Raw genomic sequence first — 26,230 nt, 5'->3', positions numbered from 1 at the left:
TATTGTTACTATGTGAGTTAAAATGAATATTACGATATAGCAGTATATCTGTGAACAGTTTGCATGCTACTTGGAGCCAATTAACTTTAAAGAACCAGAGTATTAGGTCTGTTCATTGAGCTTTCTGTGGGTTTTCCTCCTGTGTGCAGAATGTAATGAAATGGTGAGAAAAGTGCTGATTAATCTTTCCTCTTTCTTTTGGATTCTTGTTTTGAAAACCTGCAGTTTCCAATTGATATTTGGCTCTTTGGAGAGTAGCATCTTTTGTAAAGGTTAAGCAGTTGCAGGAAGGTGGGCAAACAGTATTTCATAAGAAGCTTTAGTTATAAAAAGTTTTAGCAAGTTATTGTTTGAGAGATGAATCTGGAAGTTTAGTTGAATTTTACCTGACAGTATGTGAAACTCACAGATTTTATAATTGATTGGTTTAGTTACCCCCTCCCATATACAGCAAACCCCTGACAATTGTGAGAGATACCTCCTAAAACCACCTATTTCCAAACTCCTATCATTCATTACTTGTGACCAAATTACAGTCACCATAAAATGTGGCACAGTCAACTTGCTCCTGACATAAAAATTAAGTGACTGCTTTGTGTGACATTCGGTAAATTTATTCTGGGCATGAGCATCAGTTTTTTAAGGTCTTTTAGCTTTTTTGTTTGTTTGTTTTGAAAACCTTAGAACTCAGTTGACTTTCTTAAGGAGGGTGTTTTAGCGACGAAACAGTGTTCTTTTTAATCACCTGAGAGTTATTTTGTATACATATAAAAACAACTATGTTGGCCTACTTAGCTGGTGTTTGGTACTATAGCTGAATAATTCCCTCCTGCATTTCAGCCTGATTGATTGGGCATTGAATTCAAATTCATACCTCACCAAAATTGCCTATTACTACTTCTTTGGAACTTTAGTGTTATTAGTATAAATCCAAACAACAAAAGTTGACACAATTCACCAAATGCCCAGGGTCTGTTTTATGTTTTCAGTAATTTAGCACAGTGTTGGAACACATATTTTATATGTTACGACCTTGCCCCTAATCAGTCTAAACTAATTGATAAGGGAAGTCTGGGGGCAGAGACCCTTTTATTAAAAGCTCCTATACTGGGTGTATTGGAGGTGGGGGGACAAGGCTTTGCGTGGTGAAATAAATCATGGAGAATGTAGGTGTATGGAAGGCACTCATGCTGCATTTCAAAACAGTTCCAATTTAGCTTCTTACTGTTAACACGTTTGGTTATCTCACCTTTTTTTCTTCCAGTTTTATTGAGATGTAATTGACATACAGCACTGTATAAATTTAAGGTGTACAGCATAATGATTTGACATACATACATCATGAAATGATTACCACAATAAGTTTAGTGAACATACATCATCTGGTAGATACAAAATTTAAGAATTGTTTTCCTTGTGATGAGAACTTTCAGGATTTACTTTTTAAACAACTTTTCTATATAACATACAGCAGTGTTAATTATATTTATCGTGTTTTACCTTACAGCCCTAGTACTTATTTGTCTTATACTGGAGGTTTGTACCTCTTAGCTATCGTCATTCAATTCCCCCTCCCCCCAGACCCCTCACTACCCCCCCCATCCCCCAACCCTGCCTCTGGTCCACAAATCTGATCTCTTTTTCTGTAACTTAGTTTGTTTTTGAAGTATAATTGACCAACAACATTATGTTAATATGTTTGGCTAAGGTCACCATTTTTGTTATTTTAGTGATAGCTTCTGGAAAGTCCCCACAGTTTAGGGGAAAATGTGATTACTCTGATCTTGATGGGGAGAGTTGCAGAAGAGCAGCAGCTAAGGCATCATTCTAAAGATAGTCTTGATTTTATACTTTAGGATCCAGTTCTGATGAGTTATTTTGTAATTTGTGAAGTCTTTAACTGTTCCTTCCGTGCCGGGCAAGAGCTGTGTACAATGATGGGCACTAGTGCAGCATTTACTTTAGTACTGAAAACGTTTCTTCCCAATTTAGGCTCATGAAGTACACTGTTGGAATTTTCTCATTTCTGAAGTGTGGATATGGGACTTCCCTGGTGGTCCAGTGGTTAAGACTCCGAGTTTCCACTGCAGGGGGCTCGGGTTCGATCCCTGGTCCAGAACTAGGATCCCGCATGCCGCGCGGCACAGCCAAAAAAAAAAAAAGTGTGGATAATGATAGTCTTCACTGGGTTATGAAGATTAAATCGTACAATGCCTATAAAGTATTTAGCAAAGAGAGACTGTTACACTGAAAGTACTCAGTAACTGCAAGCTGCTAGTAATATTTTATTCCTAATGCTTCATCCATCTTTCCTTTTCTGTTCTTTCTAATTCCCTCTTTAAAAGCCAGGCTGCCCGTGAGGTTCTGTGGCTGGTGACCTGGCCTCCCACAGGAGTCTGGTCTATTTAGACAAGTTAGGAGAGAGGTTTGTTAAAATGACTTTAGGAGGCAGGTCCTCTTTTAGTTAGTTGAAACCTTGGGTGTATTTTGCAGTTAATCCTTTAATTGTTTTTATTTTTAAAATTTATCCCTCTGAGAAACCCAGCCTTTTGAAGGGAGCATATGATTCTTTCTGGACTAGACCAGCTTGTGTGAGTCATAGCCCTCCTCTTGGCAGTCACTCTGAGTAGATGCCTTATTTCCTCCTTCTGGAGCTGGTGATGATTGCCCTGGTTTACCCTCTGCCTCATTTCCCTCTCAAGCTGTACAAGAGTGAATAATTAATACCAAGGTGCAGTGCTGTTTGGATATAAATGTAACTGCAGTAATATTTACAACAAAATCTAATTGGCCGTAGCTTGCTTTTACTAATCAGTCTTCACCATAGTGGCATTTGATTTAACATAATGCCTAATGTCCAGTTTATTCTGTTAGGCCTATAGTCTCATGATTTGTGTTTTGGGTTTTCTCTGCTTTCTTCATTTCCTTTACTTTTGGTTTATGAGTTTGTTGAATCCTATTTTTTGTTTCTACATCAGGTCTTGGAGAGCTTCTAAAAATACCAATGTCCAGCCCAACCCCTGTGATTAATTTTTAAAAGCTCTCCATGTGTTTCCAATTTGCATGTGTTTCCATATGTTTGCATGTTTCCCCATGTGTTTCAAATCTTCTGATGGAGCACTTGTTATATCTAATCCTTTGTCTCTCCATTCCTTGTCCTATTTTCTCAGTTCCCTTTTTAGGGCAGCTTGAATTTGGAGGTCTGGAAGCAATGGGGTGCTGATAAGGGGGAGTTGTATGCTTGATGGAAGAGGAAAAGTTTCCATTTCAATGTCATGCCAGATCCTGCTGTAGCATACCTTTGAAATGTTTATACTGATGGGATATTTTCACCTCCAGTTGCTTTAAATTCTAGTGCTATATCTTCGTTACTGTGATTGTCTACTTGAACCCATTTGGAGACCCAAAAGTTTGGATTCCAGAATTAACTTTGAATGCAGTTACATTCCATTCAGAATTCCTTTTCCCCCCAGCTGATAAAGGTAACTTAGGGCTAGAGCAGTGGCCCTGGATTGTGCTATGAATCAGTTATTTAGAGTGATATTTGTCACCCACTGATGGGTTGTGAATTGTAACCAGCGTTAAAAACAGAATAAGAGAATAGAATATAAAAATAAACCTCAGGGTATTGCATTTGTATGAGTTATTTCTTAGTCCAGTCGTGGCTGGTAATCTTTCATTTGGATTTTGTCATGAAAGAAAATAACATGTGAATACCAGAGTAGATTTGCATTTTATTGAGTGCTCTCTGTGTCAGGCACTGTTTCAAGGAGTTTTGAATGTATATTTTATTAGGTGTGAGAGTTATTGTAGCAGAAATGATAGTGACCTCCTTCCACTAGCATTCCCAGGTTAACTGTCACAGAGCTTTCTTCTTTTGAACTTCTGTGGGTGGTCCTGTGTCCTGCTGAGCTCTTCTTATACCTATGTCATCCTGTTCCTTCAGTGGGGTTGTATACTTACTGAGGATTTATAGTTGCTTCTCCTATCCGTTTATTCTGGTTCTGCTTACAGTTAAGTATCAAACCAGTAGATGAAATGATCGTTGAGATGTTTCATTGAAAACTGCATTGATTGTTTTGGAGAGATTCAATAATTGCTAACAATAGTGCCTACTATGAGCCTGCACCTTGTTCTAAGTCCTTGATATGTGTTACTCTGAGTTGTCCTCACATCAGGTCTGTGAGGTAGGTGGGATTATCACCCCTCTTTTGTAGATGAGAAAACTGAGGCACAAGGGGGAATAAAGGGTAGATAGAACTGGATTCAGACACGGGCAGTTTGGCTCCAGGATTAGATACATAGGTAAGAGGAAACTATGTAGGTGATTGGGGAAAATAGCAAAACTGTAGACTAATTCTGTACTCTATTTGTCTTAAAAAACTTTACATTTTTAAAGAAACCAAAAGCTGAAAAATCACTGGTGTGATTTATGCCAGAGACAGATTGCTTTTCAAAAGGCAGTGATTTTACATGGAAAGATTCAAGTTAAGTTGTATCCAGTGATTCCCCTGGGGGTAGTTTGAGAAACCGATGGGGAGTAGTGCGAGGAAAGGTGGTGGGTGGAGGGGTGCTGGAGAGGAGAACCTGGCCCTCGTCTGGTTGGACAGACTCCAGCGCCACACATGCACTTTGGATTTGGCCACAGTTTGTAGACTGAGCTTTGCTTCTAATTTTTGTTTTTTGTTGTGGTAAACTTAGTTCCCACATAGGCTTTGCATCAGAATCACTTGTGAATTTAAAAAACCCGGGCCCATACCTGATTGGATTTGGGGGGTCTTGTAGTGGGAGGGGAGGGAGGGAAGAGGAGAGAGAGGAGGGGAAGGGAGGAGAGGGGAGGGGGGAGATAATCAGGATTGTCAGAAGGGCTCCAGGTGTGTCCATTGCAAAGCCAGTGTTGGGAACACTTGTCCTATAGACATGCCCTCTGGGGAAATGGTTCCTGAGTGTGGTGGCTGTCAAAAACTTTAATTAGAGGACGCCTTCAGTTCCGGTTGATAATGCTGGTTGATTTGACATTAAAATGGAGGGCAGTATATGGCTGGTAAGTTGTCATTTTGAGGGGAGGGGGTGATGGGTCAAATTCTTGCAGTGTTCCAGTTCCCTTGCTTGATTAAAAAGTTTGTTTCCTCTGAATTTAGCTTTATATAGGCATTTAAGTCCCCAGATTTACTTGCTAAGAATCACCTGGGGTGCTTGTTAAACATATTTCCAGGTTTCTACCCTGGAAGTTTGAGTTCAGTCATTCTGGGGTGGTGCCCAGGAATCTGTCCGTTGAACAACAGCCTCCCTTGATTCTTGCACTGAGGCAGGTTTGGGAAATAAGGGCTAATGGAACGGGGACTTTGGGTCTCTTTTCTGTTTCTTTTTAGCTGTAGAATCTCGGGCAGGAGCCTCTGAGCTTGTTTCTCTATCTTTAAAATAGGAGTAAGGGTATATAATATGTCTCTCTTGGGGAAGTTAGAATTAAGTAAAATACTGTTTTTATAACACTAGTTTTCAGTTTGGGGACACCACCTCCTTCCCCAGCAAGACTTTTGGCAGTGTCTGGAGGTATTTTTGGTTCAGGTCGGGGTGCTGCTGGCATCTAGTGGGTAGAGGCCAGGGATGTTGCTCAACATCCTACAATACACAGGACAGCCCCCCTATTCTCCCGCAACAAAAAAACATCAGTGATGCTGAGTGTGAGAAACTGGTCTAAAACACTAAAGTGCTTGCCCCAGTGATTGTTGGCTGTTATTAAGAAAGTTGGGAGCCCTCACTTTTCCTTTTCTGTGGCCTGATTCAGGGACTTCACTTACTTCCTATGACAGTGTGGTCATAAGTTCCACATTTACTATTGAGATTAGCAGCCAGGACAATTAAATCTCCTTTGAGCTTTGGAGTTGCTAATTTATAAAAGTCTAAAACTATAGTCTAGAAGTTGTTAATAAGGAAAGAAGACTCGAAGGGCTGAAAGGAACTCCTGGTCAAACAAGTTCATCTAACCTCAGGGTTCTAAATGGATGTAAATACATCAGTTGGTATGGTAGATAATAGGGAGAGTTCTCTCTGTAACTGCCTTTCACCGAATGAAGTGTTAGTCTTCCATGTTGTTAGCCGAGTAGAAAGCTTGCCTTGCCTTTTATGTTAATCCTTAGTGCTCAGCCAGACCCAGATTGGGGTAGGTATTTGTGAAATGAATATTTAATTTGTACCTTATCCAGGCTTCTTGTTATAATTCACTTTTCCCTAATGATGTGTATGCCTGGGTTCCATTTGTTTAATGGTTCCTAAACTATATAGGACTACTCAAATGTTTACTGGTTGTTGGGGAGCAGAAGTAGCATAATAGAGATAAAGGTGACTTCTGCCTGGCACCAGTTGAGAATTTTAGAAATATGGTTATTAAAGGTAGACTTTTTTTTCCCTCCTTTACCATTGGGTTTCTTAATCTTGGGGTGGGGTGGGGTGGTTTACTGATGGGACTGAATTAACCCTTTATCTTCTGAAACTACACAGCATTTTTGTGTGCGTTTTGTCTCTTGCATATATGTACCTTTTTCTGAAAAGAGGATCCTTAGTGTGTCCAGTGTTAAAGTGAGTTCCAAAAGAATTGCCGAATCCTAGGAAGGTCTACTCTGGGATACTGATCAGTTCTTCAATGCTAGAAACAGCTCTTTTTTTTTTTTTTTTTTGCGGTACGCAGGCCTCTCACTGTTGTGGCCTCTCCCGTTGTGGACCACAGGCTCCGGACGCGCAGGCTCAGCGGCCATGGCTCACAGGCCCAGCCGCTCCACGGCATGTGGGATCCTCTCGGACCAGGGCACGAACCCTTGTCCCCTGCATTGGCAGGCAGACTTTCAACCACTGCGCCACCAGGGAAGCACGAAACAGCTCTCTTTAGAAATTAAGAAAAATTCAGAGAAGTTCAAAGAATAAAATTAAAGTTTTCAACAAGTTAGATATAGTTAAAATCCTATTCACCCCTTTTCCCTAGTCACTTTCATGAACTTGGCATATAAAAACCTTGGCATTTTTAAAATGCACATGGTTCATGTAATATATTTTGTGTTTAAAAAATATGATAGTTTTGAAATTGTCATATTGATATTTATAGATCTGATTCATCCCTAGTCTTAACTGTTGTAGTTAATTGCATAGTATGAATGTTTCACATTTTATTTTTGCATTTTCATACATGAACATTTAGGTTATTTCCTTTTTTTAAATCTTATGAGCAGAGCTCTGAACATTTTTATACTTTCCATCTCCTGCACACGTTTGATAATTTGTTTAGGTTATATACCCACTGATTGACTCACACGATTCATGCATATTTCTAGGGTAATATAATGCCAAATAGCTTTCCAAAGCTTCTACTGATTACTTTCTCAATAATGGTATATGAGTACTATTTTCCCTACTTTCTCATCATATGTTAATGTTAACCAGACTTTAATTTCTGCCAAGCAGATGAGTGTAAAATAATATGTTGTAAATAAGCTTCCCAAATTACCAGCGAGGTTTAATTACCTTTTTATATGTTTATGGGCTATTGCAGTTTGGGTTTTGTAATTGTCCATTTCCTTTGCCTAGCTTTTTATTGGATTTTTCTTTGCTATGTAACTCTTCATATGTTGTATGTATAAATCCTTTGTTGTGTATACATTGAACTTTCTTTTCTCAGTCTCTTACTTGTCTTAGAAATTGGTTTATAATGTAGCTTATTTTCAGAATCATAGGACCTGAACCAGAGGTGGAGGAGGTCTTAAAGATACTGTTCAATTTATTTAAGGAGCTACAGCCAGTATTTTTTTCATCAGTAAGAAACTCGTGACTTAATCTTTGCCTTTCTATCCTCTTATGACACATAGAAGTGACTGAGAAGGACTTGTTCTGCACCACCCTTGGAATGATTCTGGTCTTAATCTCTTGTTGGGTGGTTTAATAATCTGTTTAACTGATTATGACAGGGACACCAACACCACTTAGAGGTTAATAGTAGTGTGGATTTCATAATTGAGGCTGTGGGGCTGGGGGATGACATACACACACTTGGGTTAGGCCTCTTATGTAAAATGAAGAGAAGGATTAGAGGGGAATGTTTGCAAATGGCACAGAAGTGCTCCACAAATGTTAGCTATTTTAATATTGATAGAACATAGTCTGGAGATAAACTTTATGGAATTCCAGTGTAGATGGCTTTGCGTTTTTACCAGATTTTGCTTTCACCACCACCAACAAAAAAAATCCAGCTCTGCCAAGCAGTTCAGCCATTTTGTAAGTTTAGGAAAATAAACAGTACCCAGTAAGTGCTGAAATGGCAGCTCTTGGGCTGAGAACCCACAGGCTTGCTCTGTAGCGAAGTGTTGCTGTGCTGCCCTCTTGTGGTTATTTGGGAAGCGGTGATTAAAAATTAAAAATGGAACAATAGCTGTTAATGCTGCTTGCTTCTTCCAGAGTTCAGTTGTAAGAGGCACTTAATCACTCCATTTTTGCCAGCTTCAAAAAGGATTTTGAAGAGATGTCAAATCCTTTTTATCAGTGAGTGAAGTGTTAAGCTTTTTTTTAAATAAGCATTTTTCTATTGGAATTGAAAAACTCCCAATTTTGACTTGTCCCTTTTATTTATTTTTGCATTGTATTTCCCTTGTGATGATTGTTCAGTCAAAAATTATGAAACTTGTTTGCAGCTTAGGTTTTGAGTAATTTTAGGTTTATTTTTCATGAGGATTCTGTATTTATGGTGGTTAATCATTCCTGGAAATTCCATTTTTAATTGCCTTATAACTATTAATGCCATTGGAAATCAAGTAATTTTATTACTTTAGATGAAAGCTTAGCTAAAGGACTACTCACCCACTAACTTGATTTGTCCCTTTTTTCAGTCCTGTGGACGTCCCACATCTCCTATTCTAAATCAACATGACAAGCTACAACTTAATATTGATAGTATTTAGTATTATCATTCGCATTAATAGTGAATCTGCATAATATTTCAGGAAATATCCTGCCCTTTGAATGAATAATTAGACCATCAGTGCCTTAAATGTGAAGGTATTTATAGTTTTTTCCTAAATATTCTTTTTCTATTTCAACATTTAGAAACTTGTCCTCCTAGGAGAAGTATGCAAATTAATTGAGTTATGCCTTTATTAAGGCTTATTTTTAAAAACGTTTTTCCCCCCGAATATTATTTTAGGTCTCTTAAATCTGACTTGTTTCAGAAATGATGGGAAAAAAAAAAAACACTTGGTCTCACCCTCATTCATATCTTTAGCTCATTTTGTATAGGATTGGGGATACTTAACATCCCTTGCCTTGAATTTGACTCTTTTGGTTGGATTTTTTATGAACCATTTGAAACATTAAAAAGATTAATACTTACATAACAAATGACTATGAACTCAACCACTCATCCTCAGTCATAAAACCCACCAATATCATTTTTTTTTTCCTTTGGTCTGTGTCAGCTCTTAGTTGAGGCGTGCAGGATCTTTTTTTGTTGTGGCGCGGGCTCTTCCTCTTGCATGGGCTTCTCTCTAGTTGTGGCGTGCGGATTTTCTCTGTCTAGTTGTGGTGCGTGGGCTCTGTAGTTTGCGGCATGCACTTAGTTGCCCTGTGGCACGTGGGATCTTAGTTCCCCCCGACCCACGTCCCCTGCATTGGAAGGTGGATTCTTTACCACTGGACGACCAGGGAAGTCCCCCACCAATATCATTTTCTGATTACATCTGCCTCCCTCAACCCCCAGAGGTAAATACAATTGTAAACTTGATGTTTATCTTTTCTTGGGTTTGACTTTCAGAGTTACTAATTTTTTTTTTTAATTGCCCCAGTAAGTAGTTCATGGAATCCACTAGGTACTTCAAATAACCCGTCCCACAGAGTAAACCACTGTTAGCAGTTCGGTGATTAAAATGTATTTATGCACATAGACATAGATGTGTTTTTTACCTAAAAGGTGTTATATGTATTTTTATGTTTCCAGAGGTCAATTTCCTACACAAATACAAATACAGAGCTGCACATGAAGGCATATATACAAAGATATTTATAGTTTTATTGGTTATAGTGAACAAATTGGAAATCTAAATGCTCAGAAATATAGAGATATGGAAGTATATCACAGACATTTGTCGCTTGTTAAGAGAACAGTTTAAAAATAACCTAAATGTTCCATTAATAAGGGGGCAGTTTAAATAAATGTAGTGTATCATCCTATGAGGCAGTTCAAAGAGAATGAGATATTCATATACACACATATACCCTGATGTGGGAATTGGCATTGGATGTTTCCATCACATTTGCAATGATTTATGTCACAGGTTAAAAGAGGGCACAGGCCTGAGATGATCTAGGACGGAGACCCAAGCCATGGAGGCCAGAGCCTACACCTTTTAACTGTACTTCCTCTTTTTTCCTCTTGCCTGGTGACCACCTTCTGAGTGGTCACGGTGGAGAATAAGTGACTTGAGATGCCTTAGTCAGCTGGACTAGTCAGCTTTACTGTGCAAAGGACCAAGGAGTCAGTAAGTATAATGAGGCTTTGTAGGCACTCAGTCGCTGTTACAGGGATGCCTGACTGGTTTTGGATGTTGTGTAACAGGGATAAGGTTTATTTTCTGAGTCTCTAAGGCTTTGAACTCTTGCGGTAAAATAGAATATGAGCTTTTTAGAGCCACACTTGAGGTGGAATTCCTGCTCCCCTCCCCGACTCCCCCAGCACTTTCTAGTTTTGTCATTGGCCAGGTTATTTAAAACTTCTCAATTTTTTCATCCTTCACATGGGAATAATAGTGTCTAAAAGTGTTGTTCTGGGAAGTAAGCAAAATGAACATATACGGTACTCAGCATATTGCCTGGCACCTGTTAGATGATCAGGCAATTAGTCAATGGTCTTCCCCTTCTGCTCCCCTTCCCAAGGTAGTCGCCCTCCCCCTCCACTTATTCTCATTGCTTTCTCATCTTAACTAAAGTCCCCTCAACTGCATTGTGCCTGCTGTGGATCACACTGGACATTTGGGTCAATCCCCATCCCCAGTGTACTCTCCTGTTCATTCTGTGGACATGTTTGTCAAGTGATAGGGCCTCATTTCTAGTTTGGAAGGGAGTGGTGGTAAATAACAAAAATACAAAGCCTCTCTCTCTCTGTCTTTCTTTTTTTTTTTGAGCCTTTCTGGCTTCGTGCTGTGTGTCTTTTATCTCCTAGTTGCTAAACTCGGGGGGCCCTTTCTGCTGATGTTACTCTAGGTTGTGGGTTGCTGCTTGCCTCCTCCTCTGCTCTGCCTCTCCTAAATGAAAAGGTAGTTTTTAAGCAGAAGAGTTGAGTGAGCTGTACACTTTTTTCCTGTAGAGTCCATCAACGTTAGGTCTTCTCGCTTTAGAGTATCCTCATTCCTACCAGCATGCCCATTGCTTTTTTTTTTTTTTTTTTTTTTTTTGCGTTATGTGGGCCTCTCACTGTTGTGGCCTCTCCCGCTGCGGAGCACAGGCTCCAGACGCGCAGGCCCAGCAGCCATGGCTCACAAGCCCAGCCGCTCTACGGGATGTGGGATCTTCCCAGACCGGGGCACGAACCCGTGCCCCCTGCATCAGCAGGCAGACTCCCAACCACTGCGCCACCAGGGAAGCCCTGCCCATTGCTTTTTAACTGTTGGAGAACAGGGGGTGGTATATTGCCTTCAATCTTCCCTGGCCGGGGGGGGGGGGGGGGGGGGGGGGGGGGGGGGGGTGTGTGTGTGTGTGTGTGTGTGTGTGTGTGTGTGTGTGTGTGTGTGTGTGTGTGTGTGTGTGTGTGTGTGTGCGTGTGTGTGTGTGCGTGCGTGTGTGTGCGTGTGTGTGTGTGTGTGCGCGCGCGCGCGCGCGCGCGCGCGCGCGCGCTTTCATCTACCTACTTACCATTGCTGGGTTAGGCTCTTCGTTTATTCTTTTCTGTTAAGTCTACCAGGTCTGGGACTCACTGCAGGAGATTGCAAGGCAGGAGTTCTGGTTTGGGGTTCATGTGTATGTTTTAATTTGCACCTATTTTTGAGAACCACTGACTGGATAATTGCAACCAGATTGCATTTTTATTCTTCAGGTGACTCTGCCTTGGTTTTGTTTTGTTCTCCATTGGTTTCTTTTTTGTTTGTTTGTTTGTTTCATTTTGGTTTGTTTTTGTCTTCGTCTTAAGTAGGGAGGGACTGATGATGAACAAATAAGACTTAGTGGATTCAGGCAGATGGTCCTGGTTTCAAATCCTACCTGTGTCATCTTGGGAGAGTTATTTAACTACTCCTGAGCTTCAGTTTTTCCTCATCTGAATGAAGGACAAAATAATATCCCCCTTTTAATTTTTTTTAAAAAAAGCTAATCTATATAAATTAGGTGGCATATGGCATCATGTACATACTCAGGAAATGGTAGCTATTAGGGATGTTGAGAATGGGACTAATGACATTGTTTGCAAATAAGACTATAAAAGTGAATTAGAAAATTCTGATCTTGTATTACCAAATTACTGTCTGCTGTCATATTAACACTAGGATTTTTATTTTAAAACAGATTTATGTGGCAGTTCTTAAATATTTAAATTTTTTTTTTTTTAATTAAGTCATTCAGCATCTGAAGAAGCTTCGGGTTCAGACTCAGGCAGCCAGTCGGAGAGCGAGCAGGGCAGCGATCCAGGAAGTGGACATGGCAGCGAGTCAAACAGTAGTTCTGAATCTTCGGAGAGTCAGTCAGAATCTGAAAGTGAATCAGGAGGTTCCAAATCCCAGCCAGTTCTTCCAGAAGCCAAAGAGAAGCCAGCCTCTAAGAAGGAACGGATAGCTGATGTGAAGAAGGTATCGGCTTTGCTGTACAGTACAAACGTGCCGTGAGCTAGGACCAGCTAGCAGACCTTTGTTTCCCACGGAAAACTCCCTAGTGTATCTTGATAATGAAAACTCATCTACAGCCATCTTTTCTAATATTATACTGTCTGTGGGTCTAACTGGGGAATGCTTTCTGCTCTACTCATTAGACACAGGGCTATAAGGAAAATAATTACATAAACCATCAAATTATAGGGCAGAAAGACCAATTTTTGTTGTTTTGGTTTTTAACATTTAAAAAGGGTGGTTAAAATATATATTTTTTAATACAGCACTGAATTATACCAGAGAAAGTCATTCACAGATGGTTGTGGAATGCAGTTGTAGTGTGATGGATAATCCCAATTCAAGAATAAGGGTAGTTTTTGTTCTACTGAAGAATGGAAGGAGAAATACTCCTCACAGAAAAGAAATTATCTGTACCTAGGCAATGTAGGTATTCTTTGCTTAACGAGAATCTTCCAGCAGAGAATGCAAAAAGGCAAAAATTGAGTTGCATAGCATTTTTTCATTGATGTCCAAACTTTGGGATGCGTCCCTTTTGGGGAAGAATTAATGACTTGATCTAGTTAGTCATGAGAAATGCAGCTGATCTTTTAAAATTCCCTTTTGAGAGAATTAAGTTAGAATCACTGAAAATATAAAAAAGATTGCTTTTAGAAATTTAGAAGTAAAATGTCTTAAAGAAACTAAAAGCTTTATGCTAAATCAGTTTTTCTTCTAAAATACAAACCTACATCTGCACACAAAGATTTTCGTAGAGCTACAAACAATTTAAAATTACCTACAAGCTTTACAAAATAGCTTCAACAGTCCTAAAATTAAAAAACAAAAACTGCTTTTAACTCTTGAAACAGAATTGGGATTAACTGTGTTATTTCATTTCTTCTATTCCCAGCATAGTCATTACTTAATGGTAAGTGACGCTTAAGAGCTGGTGGGAGGTTGGGGAATGCTGATAGTAGTGTTAGGGATAGGAAAATGAAAGCTGTCCTTGCTGATTAACTCATCACCAGGGAAGTGACCTTCTAACACTCAAGTGTTGTGCTTTGTTGTCTGCTCAGTGTGGGGGGACCTTTCACAAGAGACATTTCAGGTGCTGACCTATTTCAGAAAGACCCTGAATGTCGAAGTACCACTTAGAGATCTTCTCTGAGTGTCATTCAACTCAGAAATTTACCTGCAGAAGGTCTTGCTTGGCCATCTTTTAATTTTCTTCTGTACAGGGGAGAGTTCTTTACTTGCAGAGAGTAAAGGAAGCCATAGAAAACACGACTTGGGTCAGGTGTTTAAAACTTTACTGAATTCATGCTCACTGTCTGGAATTCACAGTTTAACTGTAAGACCATATACATATATATATATGAAACTCCCTTTAAAGAGATAAAGGGGAATAAGACTGAATTTTAAGATAGAAGTACAGCTTTAGTTAGGTGATAAGTTCTAAAAAGTTAATAAATACATGGATGAATGTACTAGCCAGTTAGAATGATTGGATTGTGACTTTAATAATTATTCTAAAATGAGCTTCTAAAGAAAGCTCTTTGTTTTCTGTACACACTTCCCTTTCACATGGTAGCTTTTTATCGAATAGTTGAATTGGATATCATTAGCCCTCAAAAGGACAAACCAGGAACACAGGATGATTTTAGGATGTATGCATTACAGTATATACTGTGATAAAGTCCCAACAGGTGAGCCTGAATGCTTGTCTAATATTTTTAAATGGTAAAACTAATTGATGTAGTGCCATTTAAAGCATTGAGCCACCCAGTTAATAAAAGCTCCATAAATACCTGTGCTGAGTCATTTCATAGCTCTAGGAGAGGTCCAAAAAAGGATGGGGGAGGGGTTGGCAGGCAGCGCTAGAGCCAAGCTCTTTGCTGCCTTTCTTTCTCTGCCCCATTTGTTCAGAGTGTATGGCATGTGCTGTCTCTTTTGCCTAGATTTCCTTCTGCTTGGTTATTACTGACTCCTGGTTGGACCTTTTGTCCTCCAACTCATTATTCTAAGGTTGTTAAGGATTTTCTACTTTTATAAACTGAATTTATAAACTGAGGATGCTGGATTACATGATTATAGGCTTCTAGTTCTAAAATGCCTATTCCTAGAACATCATGCTTGTTACCTTTGGAGGCCTTGTTTTTCTTCAGCTTACTTGGCTTTTTTTTTCTTTTTTTAAAGGCACTGTTGATTATGTCCTTCCTTGGCTTAGTGACATTACGTGTTTTTGGATCGTCTTTCATCATTTTTGTCTTTTTGGGGGTCCACTTTCCACACATTTCATGATGAGCCTCAACCTGTGGCTTCTTGCTTCACTCCAAATATTTTCATGACCTTAGCTGTCAACCGTGTTTCGATGACAAACCCACATTTCTAATCTTGGCTTTCAAGCATCTCTTCTACATGTTTAACTCCTGTTGAGCATCTTCACTTCATTGTTCCACAATCCGTTTAAATTCATTTTGCCTATAGGTGATTGATTTCATTGAAAGAACACACAACATACCTATTAATAGTTATCTGTGGGAAGGAGAGTGAGGCCAGGGGTTAGACTAATTGTTAGAAGTGGAAGAAGGGGGGCCTTTTATAATTTTTTATATTTATTGATTTGAGTCTTTTAATAAAATGGTGTCAGTATATTGTGAAAAAAATGTTCTCCTCAACTGATTCCTCTTTAAACTTTGATCACTAGTGAGGGCTGTTACTAAAAATCAGGTCTTAAAGGCAAAGGGTTAACTACTGTTAGAGAATAAAATGAAGTGTGCTAGAGCAAGGGTGCCAGTGGGTCTCATTCTGAGAACGTCTAGCTAAACGTTAGAAATACCGAATTTGCCTGTATCTGGCATGTTACACATCCTGAGGAATTAAAAAAATCTGCAAATGCACTGATTCTTATTTAATGAGAGTTGGTGGTGGGGCCCTGCTGAATTTTTTGAGTTTCTCAGATGAGTCTTGTACAGTCAAAGCTGAAACTGAAAGCATTAGGGACTTAAAATTCATCAGTAGATATTTTGTCTTTAGTGGAAGCAGTTGTTCTCTTATGTTGCCATATTATTCAGCTGTAAGTTTATATTTTAACAATGGGTAAGCAGTGTGACCTCTAGTTTAATGCCATTTAATAATGAAGAGGCATCATTACAACTTTAATGAGTTCCCGGATAATATGCCTTATTCTTTTTAATAAGATGGTCCTTCACTGTCTCATAAACAAAGCTAACAAAACAACCCTTTTGATATATAACCAAATAACTAATTGAATTCTCTTAAATTGAAATACATGTTCCAGTAATGTAAATAGTAAATGGGGGTCAAGAAAAAACGATTCATGCGTGGTCTATTAATTTTACAGATGTGGGAAGAATATCCTGATGTTTATGGGGTTAGGCGGTCAAACCGAAGCAGACAAGAACCATCACGATTTAATATTAAGGAGGAGGTAAGAAAAAAAAATGTTTTAAGGTGTTACATTCAGACTCCTTAATTATCTTATCCTTTTTGACTCTGATATGTATTACCATTGACGAGACTGAACTTCAGGCATGGGAGTTAAGTGACTTGAGAGTGAGCTTTCTCAATCTAATACAGAAGAAAAGCCACATGTGGCTTTTAAAAAAATAAAATTACCAGAAAGATCATGTCATAGTGAATGCTCTAGTAGAGAGTTAGAGTATTATATAGAACTGGCCTCGAATTCTCTTTTTTTTTTTTTTTTTTTTTAATGTTTCTCATAGTGCAGTTGATTTTAGCAAGAAGTTTACTTTTTAAAATATCTAGTATCTAAATCTTCTAGATTTTGTTACCTGGGTAACTAAGCAAATGTAACAATGGAAGTAGTTTCAGATTTACTGCTGAGAAAGGAAGGAGAGTTTGCTTAAGTATTTTATTTTACCTAAATGGTTTAAATTTGGTTTCCTAGTTCATTTTTAATGTGTAGTATAAAATGTTTAACACATATTTACTCTCTGATCAAATTGTCAGAGACTGAATAGATAGATGGTTTTTAAAATTAGTGTTATGTACTGGGTTCTGTTGTTTCTATAGAATCAGACCTTTTCTCAGTTTGTGTGATGTTTTTACGGAAATCCTCTTAAGTTTTACCTCTACGTTAGGTTTATAGACTGCATTCTGAAGACACGTTCTTTGGTCTCTCAGTGAAATGTCCCCTCTCTTCATTCTTAGGAGAACTTTGCTATTCTTAAATATATAATATCTTTCTGATGAAAGTTAAATATTAGTAGGCAAAGGTTAGTGAGTTTGGGGTAGTAAATACACTTAAAAAATTTAATTGACTGTAACACCTGCATTGCATTTATGGTGTTTTATTTTCAGTGACCTCTGAGCCGGTTTACCTTAGCTACCTTTCTTTTTTCCATGTTTGTTATAACCAACCACATCTTTTCTCTTTTGTGTATAAATTAACACATTCTCTGTAGGGCACAAGACTAACAGCAATGGGAGTAGTTTGCCAATTTGCTTAACTTGGGGGAAAAAAGAGTTGTTAAAATGTCTGTGACTGTAAACTTACTTGGCCTAGTGCTTTTAGCAGAGGGCTGCTGGCTCATGACTAAACATGCTCTTTAATGAGTCTGAAATGAAACAGGTCCGTAGTCACCGCCTTTAATGGCACACTAAATGTGTGTGGCATTTTTGTGTGACAGTCTATATCTGCAGCATCCAGTTTGGTCGCCATTAGACATGTGTCTTTCAAAATGTGTATTAATTAAATTTAGGTAAAATGAAAAATCCATTCCTTAGTCACACCAGCCACATTTCAGGGGCTCAGTCACATGTGGCTGCTGGCTGCTCTGTGAGCCACTGCAGATACAGGACATGTCCATCATCACAGAAAATTTTATTGGACTGTGTTCTTTCAGAAGTCAAGCTGAAAAAAATATTTCCTGGCATTTGTGTTCTTTCAGAAGTCAAGGTGAAAGAAATATTTCCTGGCGTTAGAAGTAACTCAGCAGTAACAGACAAATTAATTTTCAAAGCAAAAGAAGAGTGAGCACCACCAATCAGATGCTTAGGTTTCTTTCTGTCTAAAAACTCATGTTGAATATATTGAGTAGATTGTTGAACCAGGGGGTAGTGTTATCCCTAAGAACTGTGAATTAAAGTCTGTAATCATTTTTTCCCCCTCACACACTGAAGGCAAGTAGCGGGTCTGAGAGTGGGAGCCCAAAAAGAAGAGGCCAGAGGCAGCTGAAAAAACAGTAAGTCTTTCATGGGGGAAATTACTTAATTTGGTAGTTTGGAACATGTGAGCATTTCTGGGACTGCCTTCATTGTGTCTGTAGCGCAGCCCAGGGCCCAGAGTCCGCTTTTGTCACTTGCTATCTTGGATTCCTGTTCATCTGAATCTGCTGCAGCAGCAGTGGCATTTGAAGCCCAGGATTCTTAGTTTTTCACGTGTAGGTGTTAGGCTACTTTTTGGGGCAAACCCCAGCTATTCCATCTGATTTGCCCAGTTAGCCCAATTATTTTTTTTCTTAAAAATGTGCACAAATATCAAGCATATAGGCATTTGGTATTCTCTTCTAGATAAACAAGGAACACATTTAGATTGGCTGTTTTTCCTTTTCATTTGTTCTTTGTGTTGGCATGGCAAAGTTATATTGGTTGGACACGCATTTTAGTATGAAATTTCACATTGTTGTTTCCATGTAGTTTTACTATTGCAGTTCATAAGCCAGAAAATTTTAATTCATGGGCTTAATGTGAAATCCGTTTATGATATAGATTATATATTTGTTATTTTAAAACTTAAAAAATTCTACTTATGGTAAAAAAAATTTGACTTTTTTTGTGGGGGAGAAATAATTTAAAAAATCTTTTTTGGGGGAATGTGTGGATCCCTTTGACAAACTGAATTTTACAGCCCGTCTCCTCAGAAAAATGCTCAAAACTCTGCACACAAATTCAGGGGGTTCTCATGGTAAACGATAGTCCTTGGCTCCCACTGAGAGCCCCAGTTATATATTCTCTGCTTTAAAGTATTAGTGATCCTTAATTTAAGTGTTTGGCCTAAAGCAAAGTAATGTGAGTTTTTAAAATCCATTTCTTCCTCTCCAAAATAGAGTAATACTTATTCTGCTGACCTAACGGGGTTATTAGAAACTATGCTAAGAAAAGTCAAGTAGTATTTAATATTGCCCTGCCCAGAGGGCATACGATTTTCATTTGTGTTTTAAATATTTCGTTAGAGTTGGAGAAATGATAACTGAAGGCAAGCCTGTACTTATTGGCAGCTCAGAATTCTCTTGTTCCCCAGTCCCAGGGCCTGCTTGGGAGACTCTGTTCTCAGCTTCCCAGGCTGATGGCCTTTTGGGGGCTTTTGGGAAGTCCATGCATGTGCTTTTTCCTCCACCGTCTGGCTACATTCTGCTGGTCTCTTGGCTGTACTTGAAAACGTGAACTCCTCATTTTTTTTCTTTCTTTTTTTTGGCCGTGCTGCATTAATTCCCCAACCAGGGATCAAACCCGTGTCCCCTGCAGTGGAAGTGTGGAGTCTTACCTACTGGACTGCTGGGAAGTCCCCGAACTCCTCATTTTAATGGCTTTATCTGGGTGTGGAGAAGCCTTCCATTTTTTCAGTCCCTGTGTAACACATCGGACTTACTCTTTTGACTGGCTTCTGGCTTCTTTATTTACTTTCCCTCTCCTATCAATCCTGAGAGCTCTTCAAAGTTGGCAACTCTCAGTGGCCTTCATGGACCTTTCTTTCCCTTGAGTAGAACCTTTTCATTCCTTGTGGGGGGTTTGTGTCTTCTGTGATGCTGCTTTTCTACCCCTGGGTGCTTCCATAAGAACTTAGCATAAGCTGAGGTTCTCCTCATGCTTGTTTATTTGGGCCCTGGGCTGGCCTCACTTCTTGTAATCCTCTGGGCAGCTGGAGAGTACTAGGGCTTATGGGGACCTCTCTCCTTCTAACATTAATTAGAGGAGGTCCTACAACTGCTAAGGCTCAGGTTGCAAGGCATAGCACTACAGGGGCCTCTGTGATCTGAGCAAGGGTAACAACCCAGTGTGTGTGCACATGAATTTCAGAATTGAGAGACTCACTCAAAGGGAGTGGAAATTTGGAAATAATTAGCACAGGGAAGTGTTTTTCTGAAACTCTGCCCTACAGATTGTATCACAGATTTTAAAGTTTTTAAAAGGAGCCATTTTAAAACTTTTTTTTGGAATTAATTTCAAACTGGAAAAATTGTAAGAATAAGAGTAGTACAAAGAATGCCTGTGTACTTTACTGAGATTTACCGTTGGTTACCATTTTTGCCCCATTTGCTTTATCGTTGTGGGTGCTCTCCTTATATATTGCACACATGTTTCAGACTAAGATTGATACATCAAGGTCTTTCACCCCCGAGTACTAAGTGTGTATTTCCTAAGAATAAGGATGTTTTCTTTCATAAGCACAATACAGTTTTAACGTAAATAGATTTAACATTGCTACAACCCCTTTGTCTAATTTATATTCCCATTTTGTCAGTCAACCCAATAATGTCTTTCATAATATTTTTCCACCCCCAGGACAGGATCCAATCTAGGGTTAAATATGTGTTAGTTGTTAGGTTTCATTAATCTAGAGCACTTTCACAGACTTTCTTTGCTTTTATGACATCGTTACTTCTGAAGTACAGTCTTGGAAGGGAGTAACTCTCCTTGAGTCATGTGAATTAGCATTTTAAAAGCTTAGAAGAGGAAAACATTTTTTGAATTAGTTGGCAGTGTTGAAAATTGAGGGATAGTATGTAAGAATCTAGATTTCTAGTTTTTGAGAAAAGCTGTCAATGCTGCCCCATATAACACTGGTCTTTGTAACCTTTGGAGAGGCCGTGAGTTCTCCATTTGACCCCATTTACGGTCCTTACCTGGCCCCGGTGGGTATTTGAGATTATAACCCCTGACTTAAAGTCATACAAACAAAATTTTGAGTTTTGCTTCACCCACTCATGCTGTTTTGATCATTGAACCCTTTTTTTTTTTTTTTTTTTGCGGTATGCGGGCCTCTCACTGTTGTGGCCTCTCCCGTTGCGGAGCACAGGCTCCGGACGCGCAGGCTCAGCGGCCATGGCTCACGGGCCCAGCCGCTCTGCGGCATGTGGGATCTTCCCGGACCGGGGCACGAACCCGTGTCCCCTGCATTGGCAGGCGGACTCCCAGCCACTGCACCACCAGGGAAGCCCCCATTGAACCCTTTTTTATGTAGTCCCTATTCATGTTATCCTAATCTGTGAAATGTTGTACGGAATTTCTCCTGACTCGTTACGGTCCCAGTAGTGCTTACCCCCACTGTACAGTGGTTCCAAAACCCTCTCTTCCAACTGGAATTTTAAAAAGTATTTCAGCTGTAATCATTTGAAGTTATTCTCCTGGGATTATAGTTATTTTTCCCTTTCCACTGCTTTGAATTGAAAGTCTGTCACAGTCCTGTGACAGTGGAAGAGAATCCTCATTAGCCCCAGATTTCCCCTCTTCACTGGGACTTGGTACTGAAAGGCATTCTCTTCGGGAAAATCTACTGAAAATCAGTGAAGTTAAAGTGGCTCTTTCCCTCTTTTCCTTACCTGCCTTCTAAAGTGTAGGAGAAAGGAGTTCCCTTCTTTGAGCTCTTAGAGGCAGTTAATAGGAAGCCTCAGTGGCTCTTGACCAGAGTTTACGCCAAAAATGGCTTTTGTTCCTTCCCTCCTTTACAGTTCAGATTTGATTTGTGTCCTACCAACCACCTTTTCTTAGTAAAGGAAGAAAACTATACCCAGTTCACTTGCATTCTGACTTTTTCCTATCTATTTATATTGCCTTGAGGCCTCAGTGGCCAAATCTTGGTAGTTTTCTCCCCAGTTCCCAAAGTTTTGGCAAAAATTCCATTGATTCCCTTTTAGGGAATCCCACTGATGGCCTCTTAGAGCTGGATCTGGCAATTCAAGTCTCCTCTAGTGTATGAAAAATATTTTAATCACGATCTCATATTTTAGATTTCTCTTCGTTGTAGCCCAGCATATAATACACGGCTTAGTCAGGGAGTCTCCCTCATAAAATTTGCATTATATAAGAAGCTAGCAAACTAGAAGTGGACATTGGTTTCACTTGTTGGAGAGCCAGGGTTGGGCAGTAATCTTTTTGTAATTGATTGCCCTTTTCACCCCTTATACAAAATGACTTAGTATTGCTGGTTGTAACTTACTTTTTCCCCCCTCTATTCTGGAAAATTAAAATGAAATTTGAAGTAATCCAGCCAATTTCAAATACACATACATAAGACTCATTTAGATCTTTTAGGCCTCTGATTGTTCAGATCCTCCCAGAATGTATAAGCCTGGCTTTAATGTTTGCAGATTCTGTGGTCTTCAGTAGGTTATGGTTGAGAGTAGCAGGGTTGGGGATTTGACATGTACCAAACAGCTTTTGTTCTCCCTGGTCTTGAGTTTCCCCCTACCTGGGAAGAGGCCTTGGGACCAGACGATTTGCTAATTTTTTGTACATTCTTATATTGGGAGATTCTAAGTCCTCCTGGTTGTCTGTAAGTCTACAAATCTGCAGTTTAACTGGAAAACTAGACTCAACATCTATTCTCTCAGTGTTTACTGCCAGTTTAGTCTCTTAAAGTTATGGAAGTGGACCTTATTAGCTACCCTGATATAGATTCTCAATTTCTGGCAGAGTTATGTAAATTACAAATAATACTTGACTGTGGATCTTTCTCATCTGATCTGCTCTCCCTTAGGTCTTACGTGCATGTTCTTTCAAGCTTGTTGCCTGTGAAACCACTTCTCTCCAGTTTGACTGTGTGAGTTCCTTCTAAAGGGTAAACTGTTCTGGACTTGGCCCAAGGGAGACTGTAGCCTTAGGTGCCAATCTCCCAATTGCTGGAGACATCTTCCTTTTTTCCTTCCTGGCTGTCACCATCTATTCCTTGCATTCCTTAGCAGACATTTATTGTACGAGGCTCTAGGCAAGGAGAATAATAAAGCAGGTGCCCAGAGTATAGTTTGCTTTAAAGAGAGAGTGAAGGATATTAGGTGACAATAGTAGGCCTTAATATCTTACCAGTCTGCTTCCAAAAGCACCCTACCTGTCTGACAGTCTGATAGGACTCATTCTTTAATTATTTCTTTATTTAACAAAGATGTATCTCCATTTGCCTGCCTTTGTGCTAAGCTCTGGTACAAAGATACCCTGCCCACATATAGTGACCTACTATTAGGTAAATGGATATGAAATGGTAGTGCCAGTAGAACTTGAGTAATGTACGTAGAAGTGCTCCACTGCGTTTTCATGGAAGGCTTGAAAAACATTTTTTCCCGTAATGTTTCCACTAATTCAAGTGCAGGGTGGCTCCTGGACCTGTTAGGAAGGTTCTTCACCTATTACTTTGACTTACTCTCCCATGAAGAATATTGATTTGACTTTGCAACTTGGCAAGGGTTGTCTTTAGCATAACCTCATTTTCTATACACAGACCCAGAGGCACAATGGTAATTGTTTTGTTTAGAGAGAACCCCAGGTTCTTGCCTATTAAGTTTTTTTTTTTTCCTCTAGATATTTCATGCCCAGTAGCTATTATATATGCTCCTTCCTTCTTCCCTGCAGGTGAGAAATGAGCTGAGTTTATGTGATGTCTTGTTTGGTATTCAAGTAAACTTCAAAAACTGTTTGGGGATAGTAGGGCACCTATAGGGTATGGCTCTCCCAAGTCTTCTACGATCTCGAGGAGCAAAAGAACACCTACTATATTTAATAATTATTAAAAACTACTTCATTAGTTGAACAGGTTATTTAGTAGGTAGTAGATTTATCATTGAAAAATAATTTTGGGGATTGTTTTCTCAGTATATTCTAAAGTTGTTAAAATAACTAGTATAGTAGTTCTCAAGTCTCTCACTAGCATCAGCATCATCTGAATTTGTTAACATTCAAATTTTTAGGCCTCACATTACACCTACTGAATCAGAAACTGGCTGTGGCCCAAAAATCTCTCTCTTTTTTTTTTTTTGTGGTACGCGGGCCTCTCACTGTTGAGGCGTCTCCCCCTGCGGTGCACAGGCTCCAGATACGCAGGCTCAGCGGCTATGGCTCACGGGCCCAGCCCTCCGCGGCATGTGGGATCCTCCCGGACCGGGGCATGAACCTGTGTCCCCTGCATCCGCAGGCGGACTCTCAACCACTGCGCCACCAGGGAAGCCCCCAAAAATCTCTTTTAATAAGCCCTTGAGGTGGTTCTGATCCATGCTAAAATTTGAGAACCTCTGATTTAGTATATATTATGGCTTCAATCTGGTCAATGATAGTAGTAAATAAAAACAGAATATTAGAGGTTTAGCAGCATTTTTTTTTCAGAACAAATGGTTTAAAAAATACAGCCTTAGCTTCCATTTTCATTTATTTTTGATACCAGATATAAAATAGGAATAGATATTACACAGCCCAGGAAGGAACACAAGCAAAATTTAAATGGAGCTAGAACAGATCTTTTAGCATAATATCTAGAATATACATGTTCTGCCTTTTTGGCTAATCAGATTGTCAGATTTGTCAGATTCTTCAAGCTAAACAATCTTGAAGAATTCTTTTAGAAAAAAAAATTTTGCTTTGCTTTTGATCACAGAGAAAAATGGAAACGGGAGCCCTCAGAAGATGAACAGGAACAAGGCACCAGTGCAGAGAGTGAACCAGAGCAAAAAAAAGTGAAAGCCAGAAGACCTGTCCCCAGAAGGTGCAGTGTTTGCTTGAACATCTCTGCTTCTGGTCGAGCTTAGTTTGTGTTAGATTGAGAAGGACGATGTAGTGCTAACCCGAGGGCCTTAATTGCTGGGGTACAGTGTGTTGTGATTCCGGATTTTGAATGCCTGGATAACTTCTTGCCAGCCTGCATCATTAGCAAGTAATTCGATTACTGAGCTACTTATATTGATTTTGTGTGTTTGCATGGTACGTAGCTCAAGAGTGGATCTTACTGTTCATACTCCAGGCAGACTAGTTATGAGGAGCGAATGTATCTTCCACTCTTAAAAAAAGCTCCCTGTGTATTTGACTAGTGTACAAGTTCTTTTTGGGAGAACAAATGTTAAGTTTAATTGGCTGGTTCAAAGCATACTTTACTGTTTGTTATCCTGTTCTCATAATCTTTATAACGTTAAGCAGAGAATCTGTGCAGGGAAGGAAGTAGGTGGAGATGAGAGGAAACTGGTAATTTTTGATCAGACATATGGCAATGAAAGGTACTGGTGATGGGGAATGGAAGGCAGGAGGCAGAGAGGCCCCAGGAAAATTTACCTCCTTGCAGTATTGCTTAGGATGTGTTTGGCAAATATTGACTTTGGGCCAGATCCCACTCACCACCTATTTTTGTATGGCCTGCGAACTGAATATAGTTTTTATAGGTGAACATTTGTAGTTTGGTGATGGGGAACACTAAATTTGAACCCTAGCAAAGTGAAATGTTATCCCTTCGAAAAGAATTCTATTCTCGTTAGTAGATGTTGTATCACACAACAATGATTATTGTACTCAATGATTATTATTATTTTGTTTTGACTTTCGTCAATAAAATATTTGTTAAAATTTATCTTCTCTTGTTATATAAGTACCTATGTAGTGGCCTCAACTTTGCCTCTTGTCTGAGAAAGTAAAAAATACTTATCCTCTGGCCATTTACAGCAAACCTGTGTCTATCCCTGGCTTAGGACGTTGTACCTGACCCCTCACCTCACACCCCAGCAGGGAAATTCATCAGTGAGTTTTGTCTCCTTTCTTCTCAGTTTCAGTTCTCAGGACTGGAATCTACTCCAGTTCTGTCTTCTAGATTTTACCCATCATTTATTGAATCTTTGATCATCTGTCTGTGTAGTGTTGGTTATGGCAGGTATGAGAGAAACAGGTGACTATGATTGTGAGTTTCCGTCTCCCTCTTTCTCCTTTCACCTTTTTACCACTGATGGAGAACTTGGGGATTTCCTTTTGAGAGCTCCTAGTCTGTGGCTCTCAGTCCTGGCTGCAGGGAAGTCACTAGAGGGGCCACCTCCTCAGTCCGTTCCATTGGTCTGTGGCAGGGCACAGTCTCTCAGGTAGCCTTCCTAGTATATTTAATGTACATAGGAGAAAAATATATGTGTAGTTATTTCTTGTCCTTTACTTCCTTTATACAGATGATGGCATTCCATGCGTCTTCTTCTGCATTTTTCTTTCATTATCTTGGAAATCTTTCGTTATCAATGCAAAGAAAACTCCCTTTTTTATGGTTGCGTAGTATTCTGTTTATTGAACTAGTTCCCAGTTGATGAATGTTTAGTTTTTCCAATCTTTTGTTACTGCAAATGCCACAGTGAACACCTTACTGTGCCTGTATCAGTCTATATCTGTAAAGTCAATTCCCAGAAATAAAATTG

The 26,230-nt window shown here is 39.4% G+C and overlaps 1 protein-coding gene across 7 annotated transcripts in view; it reads left to right on the top strand.

The window, feature by feature from the left end:
- Positions 1–26,230, top strand: part of CHD2 (chromodomain helicase DNA binding protein 2) — a 122,824-nt gene that overhangs the window by 5,873 nt on the left and 90,721 nt on the right. For 3 of the 7 annotated variants that reach the window (XM_081227791.1, XM_081227790.1, XM_081227789.1), the window contains 5 exons: positions 12,578–12,809; positions 16,192–16,278; positions 17,994–18,055; positions 22,570–22,632; positions 24,451–24,558. In XM_081227791.1, coding sequence (XP_081083917.1) covers positions 12,578–12,809; positions 16,192–16,278; positions 17,994–18,055; positions 22,570–22,632; positions 24,451–24,558 — 552 coding nt within the window. The remainder of the gene's footprint in view (positions 1–12,577; positions 12,810–16,191; positions 16,279–17,993; positions 18,056–22,569; positions 22,633–24,450; positions 24,559–26,230) is intronic. The other 4 variants (XM_081227794.1, XM_081227792.1, XM_081227793.1 and 1 more) reach the window with 2 other exon arrangements.

The sequence above is a fragment of the Mesoplodon bidens genome (genome assembly GCF_964165515.1).
Source record: "Mesoplodon bidens genome assembly, chromosome: 3".
In the NCBI taxonomy this organism is placed as follows: Eukaryota; Metazoa; Chordata; class Mammalia; order Artiodactyla; family Ziphiidae; genus Mesoplodon; species Mesoplodon bidens.
This window is presented reverse-complemented; position numbering and strand designations above follow the sequence as displayed.